This window comes from Cryptotermes secundus, unplaced genomic scaffold, assembly GCF_002891405.2.
Source record: "Cryptotermes secundus unplaced genomic scaffold, Csec_1.0 scaffold132, whole genome shotgun sequence".
Lineage (NCBI taxonomy): Eukaryota > Metazoa > Arthropoda > Insecta > Blattodea > Kalotermitidae > Cryptotermes > Cryptotermes secundus.
The window spans coordinates 416917-434905 of record NW_019722426.1 but is presented as its reverse complement, the minus strand read 5'-3'; the positions used below and the strand labels follow the sequence as shown (position 1 = coordinate 434905).

Here is a 17989-nt window from a genome sequence, read left to right as displayed (position 1 = left end):
ATATATATATATATATATATACACTTAAGACAATGGACAGTATCCAACATAACTGTAATCTAATGGCTCATGACAATACTAAAATTTCTTGCTTATTAACAATCCTGCACCAGTTCTTGGGGCTGCTTAATGGTGAATGATGTAATGATGATTAAAAAAAACAAAGTTGTCCCTTTGCTTAATCAGTTGAGAACTATGCCATGAAGACATATGTGGGAGTGTAGATACAGCTTCACCTTCGACCTTGGCATGATATAAAGATCAGTGGTCAGCTTCCTGCCCCAAGCACTTTAACCCCATGGAAAGGGTCCCAAGTACCCACTGGATAGCAGGCTGGGTGGCCCCCCATTGTTGGTCTGGATGATGTACAGTAGAAGAAAATCTTGCACTGCCAGGAATCAAATGGGAAAACAAAATCTGTGTTTTGTGACTTCTATTTGCAGAAGAGTTGTCAAACACTACAGAGTACTATAGCAAATATAAATTTAAACTAGAATGTCTTGCATCTTACTAGATATCTATACAAAAGTGCAATGCTGATGATTTCCCCACCTTTCCATTCTGCAAATTCTGTTGTTCTAAACAGCAACTCACCTGTTGAACTTGTAGATGTCCTCAATGTTGTTGAATAAATCAGCAAGCTGCTTATTAGAGAGTGGACAGCTTGGAGCTGCCCGCCAAATGTCCAAATAGCCCTGGAACAAGAAGAATGTGTAAAACTGAGTTACTTGAATGCATAAAAACAAATCACAGTGATATTGCCTGTTCAGATTACATAAGCACTGGAATAATACAAGGAAAATACGACATACTGAGGATAATATACATGTTACCACAATGGGCCCCATGCTTACTTGTAAGTATTGCATATTTTTCTTAAAAGGTTGCATTACCAAGTCAGGAATGTCCCCAAGTATTACACAGACTGAATATGAAATAGCTATACAGAGTGTTTCACGACTTTAGGGCATAACTATAGGAGGTGATTTCCTAGGTCTTTGTGATGAAAAAAGTTCATATAAACATGTGTCAGATTTTGGACGGTTACAGAGTTATGACCGTTTATTCATTCCCATACACGCCCTCGTGTGAATCGCGTCTATCATCTAACAGGTAGCTATTTTTAGCCAGCTACAGACAGAGCGTTCTCGTTATCTCGACACTTGAGAGGTACTTAAGGCATGGTGGGTTGGTATGTACCCGCGTGGTTCACAACCGAGTGGCAGCCTGTGTTGCGGCCGGTGGTGGCATTTTCGAAAATCAGCTTTAACCACCAATAAATTCAAATTAAAGGTAATTTCACGAAGTTAACTTTACATTCATACTTTAAATGTATCATGTATTATGCTGGTTTATTATTTTGTTGCGTTTATTGTCAGTAATCGTTACCTTCTATTCTGAGTTTAAAACGGTCATAACTCCGTAACCGTCCAAAATCGGACACATGTATATATGAACTTTTTTGATCACAAAGACCTAGGAATTCACGTCCTGCAGTTATGCCCTAAAGTCGTGAAACGCCCTGTATAACTAATAAGTGTGTGTCAAATTGTAATATTATGTCATAAGTCGTGTGGATGGCAGCTCCAGTACCTTGCTCTTCAGTTTGTTGGCGTCACGAAAAATTAGGACTGCATAAAGAAAATGCCCTAAACCTGCATTTGGTTCGAATCTCAACTGGGTTACCAACTACTGTGGCTGCAGTTCTTCACAGTTTTTTGTAGTCTCTACAAGTGAATGCTAGGATACCTTACAACATGCCTCAACTACCTCCTTCTAAATTCTTACATACCAACAACTTAAGGCCATTCTGCCATCTAATTTGACCTCTAAAGATGAAACAGCACCATCAAATAAACCAAGAATCAATCACACTTGTTGGTAGGCATATCTGTAACATATATTAAGTGACATCCACCTTGAAGGAGCCCAATGGTGTGGCAAAAATGTACCACAAGGAAGTCATCTTGACCAATCCATATGACTTGGGAACTGGTTATCAGAAATTATTTTCCTTGGAAGCACTGTCACTAGAGTTGCTTATCTTGGTATGATCCCATTTTTGTGAATTTGCAAATGTGATGACACAAGTAATTCAGGTCAAAAATTCTATACATAACCATGCTGAAATACTATATAACGTTATATTTTAGCGTCCTGTTGCACTGATTTAAGTCCATGATTTATTTCAACCGTCCTCCAGTGCATACATTCATCTATCTCCTCCTCTCACTCGCACTACATGTTTCGGCACAAAAGTGCCATCTTCAGGTGCTTATTCGATTTACGCCAAACTAGTTATACCCAGCAGGCCCAGCAGTATAACACACGCAGTCACAGGAGCAAGACACAACACAAAGCACAATACACACACGATAGTGAAAGAGTGCTCCAACAGAAGAGGATAGGTGTGACTCGCGTAGTGAGATACGACGCAGGGATGAAAAATCCTTAACAGTTTTAATATTTTTAACATTTAACATTTATCGATATATATGATAAATATATGTTTTAGTTATTTTAATATGAAGACGACAAGGCATGCAATGAACTAGTTTGGTGTAAATCGAATAAGTACCTGAAGATGGCACTTTTGTGCCGAAACATGTAGTGCGAGTGAGAGGAGGAGATAGATGAATGTATGCACTGGAGGACGGTTGAAATAAATCATATACTATGCATGTACACAGGAAGAGACATAAACATTGGCCAAGGAGTGATATCATACTGACTTCCTGCCAGGAGAGGGCCAGGGAAGTACCTGTGAGAATGGTTCATGCCAGGAACTTGGAACGTAACCCACTGCTTGTGGGTGCATGAAATATTTCAAGAGCATGGAATGGAATGAAGAAATAACATAACTAATAATTTTATAGACTGAGATGCTGTCTGTCTAACTATATGTTTACCTCTCTGCCGAGAAACTTGTCTAATAGGTTCTTGTCATCATGATATGACTGGTGGGGCCTTCAGATATGGGGAATGGTACGTAGTTGCGAATATAAACCTATTCAATAAGCAGTTGTGAAGGTGGTTTTCTAGTTGGGGGGTTGGGCGAGGATCCAATAATTATTAGATATTATAACATACTTACATTTTATGGTGATAAATTATCACCATAATTTATCACCATAAAATGTAAGTATGTTATGAAATGGTATATAAGACACAGCACTCTTGTTGATGCGGTAATGAATCTTCAAGTTTCATAAAAGGCAAAATAACTGTCTGCACCAAGGAGTTAGTTCATTGTTTCTTTGTGCTATGTTCCAATAGCTTAATTAATATGTTGAAGTTGGTCTGATATCTGTGTGACTGAAAATTATGTGTGGAAACGTCATTTAGGGATTTAGCTATGTAAAGTAAAGGTATCCCTGTAACAGGCCGTGGAGGTCCATAGGGTCGTGAGATGTTGAGGTTCGCTCATTTTCTAGACAATCGGCTCACAGATGGCGGCAAGTTTGACCGCCTTACGCACCGGCCGCCCTATAGCCCCAAGAATATTCCTGGTACTCATTTCTGTTAGTGGCTGAGTCGACCAGGAAGGATTAGATCAATTGAAAAAAAAATCAATGACCTCATCTGGACCTGAAGCCGTGACTTTCCGGCTTGTAGCATAGTGCCTTAACCAACTACGCTACCGGGTGCCCCCTCGATTTAACTATACGGAGACTAATACATGATATTTCGGGAAAAAAATGGGGTTTCAGCGTATTGTTTCATGGTAACAACTCTTGGCACAAGACAGTATTAGAATCTCTGTCATTGGGCACTGTTATATGAAGTAAAGAAAACTGGCATTAACTACTGCAAACTTCTCGTTGTGTGAGTATACATCTCTGGTCACGGAGCTCTGTATATCGCCTTGCAGGAGCTACAGTTTGCAGTCATTAGCATATCCCACGTCTAGATAACATAAACGTGCAGTCTCGGATTGCGCACGTGGCTGCCAACAATAGAACTCGTTATCCGCTTATCGATAGTCGAAACATTCCCCTGCACACTGACGCCAAAACATCCTTGCTCGGCTGTTCGCACATCGCTCATGTTGGCCGGTTGGAGATTGATGACTGTAAAGCATATGAATTGGCTGCTTTTAGTTAAAGAAAGGAAACCAATCTGACTACCGGCAGGAGCACCGACGTCATTTCACTACAGCGTCCAGGCCCGATCTAGGGCTCATTTAACCTCCTGTTCACAGGGACTATTTTCCTGAAGATAAAAGAACCAGGACATGAAGCTGAGCACTCACTTCCGTCTACAGTTCCGTGATTACGTGTGCGTGGAGCTGCCCCCCCCCCACACACACACCTCAGCACCCCCAAGGTGTGGCGCTTAATACAACACTGGGATGGGCGTCCATACATTCGGACGGGTAGACTGGTGGACATGAGAAGTCTCTTCATGTTCAACAGGCCTATACTTTTATTTTGAGCGGTTTTAGGGTAATTTTATGAACACTAATTTATGAAGATAGATGGGACTGATATTCAATACAAAATAAATAAGGTTAATTTACATAAATTTAAATCACAACTGAAAAGAATTAATTTTACGGCCTGCATTTTATATGATCACCCCTTGACCTTTATTATCAGGGTATGAAGTAGGGGTCATGGCTGTGATCTCCTAGACGTGTCGGTATATTTCTGGGATAAGACAACAGACCAAAGCTATAGGTTACTAATGATACTGCACTCGTACAAGTGTCACTGGCAAGCAGAAGATCGGTACACGGTTTAAAGAGCAATAAGTGGGATTACTAAAGTGTTTCTCATTGTCGCCGTCATTATTATTATTATTATTATTATTATTATTATTATTATTATTATTATTTGTGTTATTGTTATCATTATTATCATCACCATCACCATAATCATCATCACCATCATTATTGGGTTTAAGACGCCAACAATTAATTTTAAACGTATAATCTGACAAGACATTAAAAATGGTGAAAAGTTAACCCTATTCTACAGCGTCATCCTTGAGGAGTTTCACGGTTATGTAAACAGTCACGAAACGACATACTTTTACGACACCCAAACGCTATGTCGTTTTTCACAAAAGCCGGATATCGGACCCAATCATGAGCAGGCTCAGTACATTTAAGATCTCTGCATACTATTACATCTATACAGGTAATTTTTTTTCCTTCGCTTAAGTAATTGCGCTATGCAGACATATGGAGGACTGGAGGTAAAACCCCATCATTCTTAACCTCGGAACCTCAGCTTCACGCACCGGCCGCTTCACCTCCAAGGAAAGCGCCTCCGGCACCCAGTAGGAAGGAGGTTGGGTGGGCCCCAGAATCGGTCTGGACGTTGTGGAAAAGCCAAAAATCTTACACTTGCCGGGATTCGAACTCCGGCTGTCCCAGCCCCTAGCCCGTCACAATACCGGCTGAGCTATCCAAATTCCTGACATAACATCTATGCTCACTTTAATATTACCTTCCCACTTTCTCCTAGATTTACACAGTTTTCTCCCACTTTCATACTGCATGCCCCATCCATCACATCGCTTTCCTTAATGGAATCGCCCAGAAAATATCAGCCATGGGCATTAATTGTGGAGCTCTTCATTATGTAAATGTATCCATCTCTCTGCTACATCTTTCTTCCGTGCAAGCAATTGCTTCAGCACCGTCTCCGAACACACTTATGTTATTCCCCCAGGGCGAGGTCAAATGTAACATCAATATAAAACCACAAGTAAAGTTTCGGTCCCATTCCTTCCTGGCACACGATAAAGTATAGCGTCCGTTAAGATATACGGCTGGCCTTCAATCACTGACTACCAAAGATAATGAGGCATGAAAAAAAAATGATAGGGTACCGGGGATATATACGTATTCCACTGGAATATGTCCTTCCATTGTTATTGATCTGTGAGATTTTAGAGAAAAATACGGGAACAAAGGGGAAACGCCAACTCTAGTGTGCGAAAGGCCATAATACGGGTCGCCACGGCAAACCTGCATCCATGACGTCTTCCGTCATTTGTTTCTACTACACACGTGCACTGCAGCGTCGGGCCGGACTAGAGGCATTCCTCTGCTTTGACACCTGGAGTTCTTAATCAAATTGTATCGGCCACATTAAATGTTCAGTGGCAACAACACAGAATGCTATAGTACATGAGAAGAAAAGGAAGAAAGGAACTGCAATACAGCTCATTACGAGGCTTGACCTTCTTGTGGAGCTACAGCTGCAGTCCTTCAGCGCTAGACAAGAGGCGACACTATCTAACATAAAGGTACAAAACAGAAGTTACTTTTAGGCTTATTCCGATAATGAGCACATCGTACGATATTTCACAAAGAAGCTATGATCCCTGCATAAATTAGGTTTTCATTTTATGTACATTTTCCTCAACAAATACGCGTGCTGGTTTTTAAGACTATGACTAATGAACACTTTAACACAAAACCTGGTGCGTTGAGCACTGTGCCAGCTTACTAGATAGGCTTATGCACCAAACCAATGCAACAACTTCAAGACAAGCTTCTTTCTGTATGTAACTGAGCCATTCTTTCTTGCTTTCCTTCATTCCGTCCATAATGCCTTCTTTCGTACGCTTCTTTCTTTCTGATTAATATTCTTTTCTTTTCATGTCCTCTTTGCTTTCAGTTTCTCCCTTCCAATGTCCCTTCCCATCCTGCTGACGAACAGATTAAGAGGATCGATTACACACACTGAGACAATGTGCGATTGACGGGGAAGGAAGCTACATTCGACAGGCTTTGCATCGGAAACCCACTCAGTTTTCTTGAGAATTCTGGCGTAAGTTCCCTCATATGCATAACAGGTCAATGAAGGTCGCGGTGCGAGGACCAGCTGTTAGGCCCGCCTCTAATGTATGTAAGCAAGCAAGCTCCTTATGACGCGGTATCGCTAAATCCTCACAAAATCTATGTCAGATTTCGCAAAACGCCGCAGAGAGTGCATATATATAGATATTTCTACAGAAACTTTCCTACTGGACACTTTTCAGTTGATACCAAAAACTGGGGTTCGTGTTCAAAACAAACACTGAACCATGTAAATCAAAACCCATCATTCTTCCACTATCATTCACTTGAAACCCGTGATCGCAGGCAGCTATTAAGATATATACTGTACATTACAATGTAAATGGACTGGCAGTTCGATGTCAAAGGTCAAACATATGAGTTTGACCACGCTCAGCACAGCTTGTCTCCGAAGTAGCTGCTCTCATTCAGACAAGAGTTTCAGCAGTCGTAACTGATTGAAACATTATGTAACATCTGTCCAAGACACATGTACATACATATTAGAGGGTCAGAAACATTGTGCCTAGTGCCGCTCTTCGAAATGAGAACTCATTCTCCACCTCAGATTTTCATTTAACTCTCTATTTTTGTTATATAACTTTTAATCTCTCTCCGTGGCTTTAGTCCGCAAGCATACTATACCGACCGAGCGACTGCCGCTTGTCGGCGATGTTAGTGCCATCTTTAGCGGGTAGAAGGTGTCGCGTGAGCTGCGCAACGGATCTCCACGGCCGTTAATTTCGGGTTCCTAGACCAGAGCTGCTATTTCCTTGAAACAGCTCCTCAATTATCCTAACGAGGCTGAGTGGACCCCGTTCCAGACCCACTACTTCTCAGAAAATCTGGTAACGCCGGGAATCAAACCCGAGACCTCTGGATCTGTAGCACCTTTCCAGCCACATCCTTATAATACCAACCCACTGAGTGGCCGGAAAAGAGAAGTTAAAATGAGTCAAATGCTTTTTTTTTATTGCTAGTGGGGTGGGGCTAAGTCCCTTGTACTGCGGCCACTTCTGGCCTATTGTACCAGCCCCAGATGATACGTGAGGGTGATTGTAAAGCAATTGGTGGAATGAGGATTGGCAGGGGAAAGCGAAGTAGTCGGAGAAGCTGCCCCAGCGCCACTTTGTCCACCACAAATCCCACTTGACCAGACCCGGGATCGAACCCGGGCCGCCGCGGTGTGAAGCCAGCGACTAACCGCTTGAGCTATGGCGCGGCCTTGGGAAAGCAGTAAGTGCGAATTCAGACAGCACTACGAAGAGAGCCCCGCTTCTGATCCTGGGAAGACACGTGAAAGAAGGCAGGATCAAATTGACGTTTCCATGCAAGTGTGAAAATATAAAGGTTTACGCGTGTCACACTGAGTTACAAAGCGGGCAAACATCGAGACATGTAAGAACATTCACCATCAATTACTGGAATGAGATATTACCATCACACCAGCTATTAACACAATCTATATGGCTCCATTCATTCCTAGTCAGTCAAGCAAATCAAGCTGGGCCATCCATCACGAGTACAGCGAAGTACATCGCTCCTTGTACTTTGAACACTGCACTACTGTAGTGACATTTATGAACAGGACCACTGGGGAGAGGGGAGATAGCTCTTTCGGGTCCAATGGGCAGTGAGGTACGTCACTCTGATGAGCGACTTATCCTTCTAATGGTTATGTATTTTGTTATATGTATAGCATCCTACTAAACAAATCCAATTTATTTTTTCGGATCACAGAACATACTCAGACACAGGAGAGCAACATCGGCGAAGCCGACTATTCTTCAGAGTGGGGGGACAAACATTTTCGTTACAAACTTACGTTTAAACCGCTCAAGATTATTTTACTGATCATCCCATAAGTATTCTGAATAGAAGATAATATCAGGGTGGGCCGGGATAGCGCAGTCGGTATTCGGGCTGGACGACCGAGGGGTCGGATTTCGAGTCCCGGTAGGGTAAGGAATTTTCTTCTTCTCCACGTCGTCCAGACCGGCTCTGGGGACCAACCAACCTCTTTCCCCGGATGTAAAAAAAAAACCGGGGCGTGAAGCAAACCACTCACCTCCAACCAGAGCGGAGGTCAAGAAAATGTGAATCTATGCATGCAATCCTCATACGCCTTCCTGTCACAGTGCTTAATAAGTTAGTCACAGGGAGAATTTTACCTTTTTTTAATATGCCATTTTTTCTTGTTTTGTTCCATTTTTATCTGTTCCCAAAATCCGGGAGGGAAGAAACCTGGCTTGCCCCTTACCCCGAACTTCCTGATTAGCAGAATGACTGTTATTTTCTCAAGATGGAGTAATACGGGTAGCTATATGGGATCTTAGAATATGCCACAAATGTTTAATTTCATATGTATCCTAATGAATTGTTGAAAATCATTACATCGCCTGGTTTATATAGCCTCGCAGTTGATAAGACGCCGTCAGAACCACTAGAATTAAATTCTGTTTTGACGATACATTTTCCGGTTCTATGCCATTAAACGTCATGTAAAAAGCACTTCAGATACATGCAATAAATAATATTACACGGCATGTACAGAACCAAAGGAAACGTTAAAGATATTTTTGAGCCATCTGACATCCATGTAAGTGAAATTTACAATTCATTGACACGCATGTGTTTTTCCATTCGCAGTGCTGATTTACTGCAAACTGCTCCTACAGCGACAGTAAACCGGCCATACGGTTCCCGTCCACATAAGATTGACGCTGTATCTGAAGAGGATGACGTTCATGTTTTCACTCTGTAAGACGACAAACAACAAGACAAACCATCGCTTCCATTAGGCCGGACTTTGAATCTGCTCCCATGGAAAAGTGTCTGTGTGGGCCGCGCAGAGGTGCGTGGGGCGAGACAAACCAACGGCCGGGGCGCAGGACTGGAGGATGCAAGGGTGAAGAAACTTCATAAACATGAAGCCTGCTTTCCTTTGATACGACATGGACCGCATAGAAATCAACGGGTCCAACAATTCATATATTATTGCGTCTGTATTCATAAAGATTGGTTCAGGCATTCGAAAGTTAATGGGAGGGATGGGCTGAATATTTTTGGAACTTAGGCTAAAAGGGTCAATTTCAAGAAAATTTAAATTCTCTAATTCCTACCATTCAGTTCAGGAGCCTTTATATCCCCTTGTATATTATAAAGCTTCTAGCACGGTGGGGGGGGGACTGATAAAGGCATTTTAGTCACAAAACCTGAGAGGAAACGACTTCTTCGATATAGGAGTAAGTAATGATATTAATATGAATCCATGTTGAGTTTGAGAGTTTGGTCTGGATTCAGTTGGCTCAGGAAAGGGTTCGGTGGCCGGTTGATGTAATCATGATAACGAGCCTCAGTGCTTAACTCTGAGCCAAAGCGTTGGTTTGAATTGACAGGTGTAGAGGATACACACCTGCGCCGTGCATGACACGGTATTTAAGAATAATGAATCGTAAAGGCAGTATAAGGAGGCAGTCAGGACCTGTTTACAATAATTTACTGAGTATTTGTCTGAAGAGAATGAAGAAAATCACGGCATCCCCCCCCCCAGGTGCGACTTGAACCCGAGCAGTTCTGAATATAGAGAATTCATCGCATTTTTTAGTTTAATAACGCTCTATCAAAATTCATAGGTTATATTTCGAATGAGAAGATAATTATGAATTGTTAATCGAGACGATTCATTATCCAGTCGTAATTACAAAGCGTTCTAGCCGCCACGACCGCCTCTGTGGTTTAGTGGTCAGAATTCCTGGCTACAGATCTAGCGGTCCGGGTTCGATTCCCGGCGCTACCATATTTTCTGAGAAGTAGTGGGTCTGGAACGGGGTTCACTCACCCTTATGAGGATAATGGTGGAGCTATTTCAAGGAAATAACGGCTCCGGTCTATAAAACCGAAATTAACGGCCGTGGGGATTCGTTGCGCTGACCACGCGACACCCTGTATCCGCTAAATTTTGAACTAACTTCGCCGACAAACGGTGGTCGCTCGTTCGGTATAGTTCGCTTGCGGACTAAAACCACGGAGTTTTTTTTTCTAACCGCCACTGGTCAAGTAATTACAGTGCCCAAAGGAACGACGTAATGTCCACTAACTCGTTGCTTCAAAATCGATTCACGAACACTACTTAATAGTATTTTTAACAGCCAACGGACGATGCAGTGTCCGCTTATTTGTTATGCAACACACTAACCCCCACCCCCACCCCCCGCGTGTCAGCGGTGGGCGAAGAAACAAGTTACGGCAAACTGCACTAGCCGCCGCTGCAGCTAGCATTTCCAGTGGGCGAAAGGACGATTTATTATCTGAGGCTTCGAATCCATCTAGAAACCCACACACGCCATTTAACGAGCATAAAAACACATGCAAACGTCAAGTCTCTCGTGCCACGCTGGAAAATGAACCCGGTCAAGGTGAAGTAAAAGTGAAGAGGCGGTCCCTTCACAGCGATCAGCAGATCTAACAAATAGATCAGGGTTTTTCAAGGAGGGCCAGATGTTAGTTCAGCATTTCTGGAATATCAGTAAGGTTTTTTTTATTACTTGGTGGGGTTGGACTAAGTCCCTTGTACTGCGGCCACTCCTGGCCGATTGTACCAGCCCCAGATTATAGGTGAGGGTGATTGTGAAGCAACTGGTGGAATGGAGATTGGCAGGGGAACCCGAAGTACTCGGAGAAACCCTGCCTCAGCGCCACTTTGTCCACCACAAATTCCATTTGACCAGACCCCGGGATCGAACCCGGGCCGCCGTGGTGGGACGCCAGCGACTAACCGCTTGAGCTATGGCGCGGCCCTGTTTCAGTAAAGTAGTCTGAATGCATTCGACACAACTTCACAGTAACAAACCAAATCCAAAGTTTTGGAAAGAACATGGCCACCTTTACTTCCACTAAACGCGTCAAACCAAATGTTCAGGGCAGCAAGAATAAACTACAAAACTCTGTAACTTCTGAACACTATTAATGTATAATACTCAACATTTTGTTTAGCTAAACATGGCAGTTGAACTGTCTCAGATTCATGAGGTCCCGGGTTCGAATCTCGCGACGGAGAACAGCTTATCTTGACTATGTTTTACGTAACGTCTCTTTAGACAAAATCAGGAATACACTAGGCCACGACCAATCCTTCCCCATTCAAGTCACTTTACCATTCTCAACCACCTGACGCTATATGCTGATGAACCAGCGTAGTTAAAACTATCAACATTTACTGTTGTCCCTCCTCAACACGTTACTGTGTGGTAGGAAATAAACATCTGGGCGAACATGACAATTATGCGTAAGACACGTAGCAATGTACAGTAACACTGGGGTTGAAATTTAGCATCCTTATGCCAATTACCACAGGAGCCGGGATAGCGTAGTCTGTATAGAGACTGCCTACGGGCTTGACGACCGTGCGGTCGCAGTTCGAGTCCCGGTAGTGTCAAGAATTTTCTCTTCTCCACGTCTTCCAGACTGCCTGTGGGGTCCAACCAACCCCCTATCCAATGGATACCGCGGCCTCTTTCCCCGGGGGTAAAGCGGCCGGGGCATGAAGCTGACCATTCACCTCTAGCTAGTGCCTCGGTCAAGAAAATGTGGATCTATACATCCACTCCCCCATACGCCTTCATGGCGTAGTGATTAATTAGTTACGTACAGGGACGGCTTTATCTTTCTATACCAACTATCGCGATTATTCTGAGCCATGTTTAGACCACAAAGACAAAGAATTCATAGCAGTCAATGTTTTTATTCCGAAGGCCAACAGACATGCATAAGACGAGTGTTAAAAATTACACTTACATAAAGCAATCTTCCGCCGCAATGTACGTGGGGCTATCAAAAAGTTCACGAAATTTGAATTTCGTGCGCGAATGGTTATGTGTAAATCGAAATACCGCTAGGTGTCTCCCCACACACCCTTCTTGAATCAGTGTGACAAGCGGCGTCGAGTTGAGTGGTTGAGTTTATTGTTGGTGAACGTATTTCCATTGTTGTGTTTCCGTTAGTTTGCGGTTTTGCCATGGATGACTTCAGAGAGCAACGTGTCTGTATAAAGTTTTGTTTTAAACTTGGGAAAACCGCTGCAGAAACGCACAAAATGTTGAAGCAGGCTTTTGGTGACAACAGTTTAGGCCAGGCATAAACTTACGACTGGTATAAGCGTTTCAAAAATGGCCGAACATCAACTGATGATGACGATCGTTCGGGACGGCCGTCAACTGGCACCACACCAGAAAATGTTGCGAAAGTTAGGGATCTGATTCTGCAAGATCGTAGATTGACCATCCAAGACCTCTGTAACACCTTCGGACTTAGTTATGGTACATGTCAACGAATTTTGTCAGAGGAACTGAACTTGAGGAGGATTGCGGCGAAGTTTGTGCCACGACTGCTGCAAAATGAACAGAAGCAGCATCGCTTGGAAGTCTGCAGGGAACTTCTACAACAGCTTCAAGAGGATCCAAACTTTCTTTCGAAGGTTGTCACTGGTGACGAAAGTTGGGTTTATGGCTACGACCCTGAAAGCAAGCAGCAACCGTCGCAATGGAAGAGCCCTTCTTCACCTCGGCCAAAAAAAGCTCGACAAGTCAAGAGCAACATTAAGTCCATGTTGATCTGCACTGAACAAAGAGTATAGGTCTGAGTGTGAACTGGAGATTCAGCTGTGTAAACAAGGCATAAAATGAACCGAAGATGAGGAAGATTATACACGACAAAGAGCAAACTTTAAACACCGTACTAAGAGGCACGAATTTCTAGGCACATAGACCTGTCGAAAACCTCTTTGACACGTACGGAAAGTAGGAACATTTAAAAGTTGGACTCCATACCTTTTGTCCGTCTTTACAGATGACTATGAATACATAACCTTAGATTAATTTCTGTGACGAGAGAATGTCTTACAAAGCAAATTAGACAAGTTATAAAAAACCTTGACCTGTGAACATGTGTATTTACTCAATCAGTGCGAAGAACTATACACAGTTTATCTGGAAACTAAGTCAATAATCTTGAACCATGCCGACTACAGTTGCAGATCTTCCACACACACTACTGTGTACACTACAAACCAAGCCATCTCAGTCCAACATCATTTACTCGTATTTAACTAAAAAGTAAGTTGATCCTAATATTAATCTTAAGCCAGTCACAGTGGCTGCTCGTTCTAAGGCATGGATTGTGTTTGCCCGCTCAAACACTGGGATCGTGGGTCTGTCTGGATGTCTGTGTGCTTATACTTTGTGTTTGTGCTGTGTAGGTAGCGGCCTTGCGTGGAGCTGATCCCCCGTCCAAGGAGTCCTAGCGACTAAGATCAAGAAACTGAAGTGAAACGAAGCGTTTCACGGATGCTCCGTGCTCCAAGCGGGAGCATCAGAGATGGATGGACGGACGGAACAGACACTTCATCTGTTAGGTAACGAAACCAATTTATGGTGGTGGTTATTTAATGACGCAATATCAGCTTCTGGCGTTCATTAACGTCGAAAGATACCGATCGATATAATATAGAATGAAGAAGGGGCAAAGAAAGGACGTAGCTGACTTGCGCAGTCTACATTCCGAGAGCATGTAAGACACTTTTGGCTAGCTCCCTTGTACCTCGGTTAACAAGGCACGCAGTAACAAAAGCTTAATCACTCTTTTCTACCTGTTCAGTGCAGGCTGGGACGTTACAAGCATCAGTAAGGTGGTGCTTCTATAAATCAATTTTTCGGATGTTTCTTTCGTTACTGTGACAGAAAATTTTCGAACACAACCCTCTCTGAATATCAGACTCGAGTGCTTCGGACATTTCTCTCCACCAAACAGAATATTCTGTTGCCCTATCGCGACCTGGGTTTGGGAACCGCTCCTATAGGCCGACTCCATGAAGCGCAGCACTGACTTATTACAGCAGCTACTGTTTCGCGTTCGAAATGCACCGAATTCAAGTCTCAGTTCGGGCGCTGGATATCCTTTGGGTTTTCGTGTTTGCTCTCAGTCTCTCCTTGTTAATTCCAGGATAGTAAAATAAAACAGATGATGGCCGTTTCCTTCTAGATCTTTCCCAATTTAATTTCATATTGTCACGTGTCCTGGTAACGCGACAAGAAATTAATGGATTCCGGATTAGACGTAGCTGTTTATTGGGTAACTCGTTTATAGTTGCAATTACGATCACTCGAAAATAATGTCTTCCGGACGATGCGACCTAACTAATCTGTCGTTTATCGCGTTTTGTCTTCAACGGATAATCTCTCTTCCACCGCTATTCTTGGTGGAGTGTCTTTACTGTTAGTTCTTGGCTCTGTTGGTTTCTTCTGTTCCTAGCTCTGCTCTGTTCTGACTTCTTCTCCATTCTCCTCTATTCTGTCCTCCGCTGTTCCGTTTGGTCTGTTATATTCTACAGTCGGACGGACTAGAAAACACCTTCTTCTAGGGTTCCGTTTCACGTATTCTAGACATCGGTAGCTAGTCTATTCGTTGTCGCGGGAACTGCATTAGTTCTGGCTTTCACTTCCGTGGTACGGTCTCTTATGTACGCGCTGTCTCGGAAACGTGCATGAACGGTTGCCTAGCAAAATGCATAACTCCCTGTCTGGCTCTACTATTCCGGCGTTGCTCAGCAATGATCTATACCAGCTTGTTGTCCCGGTCACGTGTTTTAACAAGCCGTTCTCTAGCAATGGACGACCGCTCTGACTCAAGATATCCCGGCTTTTATACGCCACAATATATAATAATATACAGGAAGTCAAGTTTATAAGTGCATGGACCATAATTCTTCATCAGAAGCTGACACTGGGTCTGCCGGCCACGAAAATTCACGCACTTCATGGAACTTCTTGTTTCCTTGCCGTGTTCGTAAACCTCGCCTCTAAACTCTGACCTGGCTCTTTAGTATTTACTTCAATACTGCTTAATACTAACGCATCTCTCCATCTACACCTTCGAAGTGGGACAATTCATTCTGGTTTTAGGGATATACCGTTTCAGTTTAACATGGCGAAACCGCGCTGAGATCGTTACAAAGGCAAGGAGAGAAAATAACTCTCATAAGTAAAGGATCTGAGACTCTCATTATGGTGATTCTGGGATATGTCGCTTAGCCTGCTGCTGAAATACGGTCGACGTTTCGGAGGATCATGTCGCCTACGAAACGTCGGTTGACTTTCAATACGCTGCTCGGCATTATATCCCAGAAGGCAGAACTCTCCCCAGAGTCAATGACATTACAATTTTAAACAAACATGGCTTAACTGATATATTGGAAATAAACTAGAAGTCGGGATAGTGCAGTCTGTACGGCGACTGGCCACGGACTAGAAGGCCGAGGGTTTGAAGTTCGAGTCCCGGTGGAAGCAAGATTTTTCTTCTCTCCAACGTCGTCGAGACCGGCTCTGGGACCCATCCAGCCTCCAATGGGAGACGTGGGCTCTTTCCCAGGGGGTAAAGCGACCGGGGCGTGAAGTTGACCACTTACCTCAAACTAGTGCCGAGTTGAAGAAGAGATGGATCTATAGGTCCACTCCCCCACACGTCTTAATGATGTAGTGCTTAATTAGTTAAACACAGGGCCAACTTTTTTCCCCCTTGGCACTACAGCCCCAGTGGGCCTAGGCCTACCTCCATGAACTTCTCCGTTCACTTCGGTTTTTCTTGATTTTACACATTCGGTAGGGCTCCTTGGACGGGTGATCAGCTCGTCGCAAGGCCTCTACCTGTACACAAACACAGGAAAACACACACACACACACTCTAAACATCCACAGGGACAACTTTAATTATATTTTTTTTTCGTTGGCGCTACAGCCCTCATTTGGGCCTAGGCCTACCTCAATGAAACTCTCCGTTTCACTTCGGTTTTACTAGATATTAGACATACGGTAGGACTCCTTGGGCGGGTGATCAGCTCGTCGCAAGGCTTCAATCTGTACACAAACACAGAAAAACGCACACAAACATCCATGCCCTGAGTGAGATTCGAACCCACGATCCCGGCTTCCGAGCGAGCGAAGACCGTGCATGCCTTAGACCGCTCGGCTACCGTGACCGGCTTACTTACATTTTACTGGAAATAATATTGACATACTTACATGGCAATTTACATCTTGTTTTGTACTCTGTCAGTTTTGACTTACGCCAACCGTTGGCCCACATTCACATTTTCCTTCTCTTTCGAACGATGCGGAAGCCCGTCGTCTAGGCATACAAAGGAAGTTATGTCCTTAAAGTCAGAAGTGGCGATATCAAATTGGTATAATGGTAGTCCACTTATGCCGTTCGCAATACTTCTTACGCAAGTCCTTCTTACAGAATACAGAAATAAAGGTAAAAATAGTAAACCACGTAAGGTCTCAGCTGTAATAGCGAGGATTAGCGAGTCAAAGTTTTACTGTGAGGGCAAACAATTCTGTCTGTGCGTTGAGTCATTTTGAAAGTTCAAACCACGTTTAGCATCACGTCTCTACTTTGTTCTGTCCCGAGGCAAGGACAGGGAAACGCAACTAAGACACGTCCTTTCGTTCAATGCTCCCACACTTCCCACAACGCGTGGTGACCACAAATAAACACGTAACAAGGGAACCAAACCATTACTCCCCCTTCTTATATGTCTGCCCGCAACACAACTCTTCTGTAATGAAAGCACGGGCAATGCCAGCTCTATTATAAAAAAGCAGCAAATTCTTAAAACCTTTCCTGCAGAATAGCTTGACTGGTTCTGACGTGCGTACGTCTCTGCATGGCTTTAAAACATATGTAAATCAGTGACGTTCAGACAGTAAAGAATGGCTTTAAACATGCGACGCAAGAGTGGCATGCAGAGGCTGTTCGCAGAACAGCCTGTGACGTCTGCAAATCCCGGCATTGCTTTGTGTTCGCTTAGAACTATCAGTGGTGTGCTGCTATCTCACGAATTCACTGTCGCACCTTTCGCATGAACGGTAATTTATAATGTGGCATTCCGCCTAAAAGTCAGAATATCTGAGCGGGCGTCCATTGCTAGACAACGGCTCAGTAACTACGTTTCCCATACAACAAGGAACAGCGAATCTCTACTAGATCGCAAATCTGCTGCATAACTCTCAGGCGTCTCTACACCAATAAGCAGCCTCCACTTGATCAACCTGTGCCTTTGGAATGATCCCTGCTGAGCTATGCAAACTCTCCCAGTTTACACATTTGCGCAATAAAAGTAAAAAAAAAAAACTGTTCACT

General features: G+C 43.5%; 1 protein-coding gene across 2 annotated transcripts in view; it reads right to left on the bottom strand.

Moving 5' to 3' along the window:
• LOC111861290 overlaps nucleotides 1-17989 on the bottom strand; it is a 350133-nt gene that overhangs the window by 25534 nt on the left and 306610 nt on the right. For both annotated transcript variants that reach the window (XM_023845727.2, XM_023845726.2), the window contains exon 4: nucleotides 595-695. In XM_023845727.2, coding sequence (XP_023701495.1) covers nucleotides 595-695 — 101 coding nt within the window. The remainder of the gene's footprint in view (nucleotides 1-594; nucleotides 696-17989) is intronic.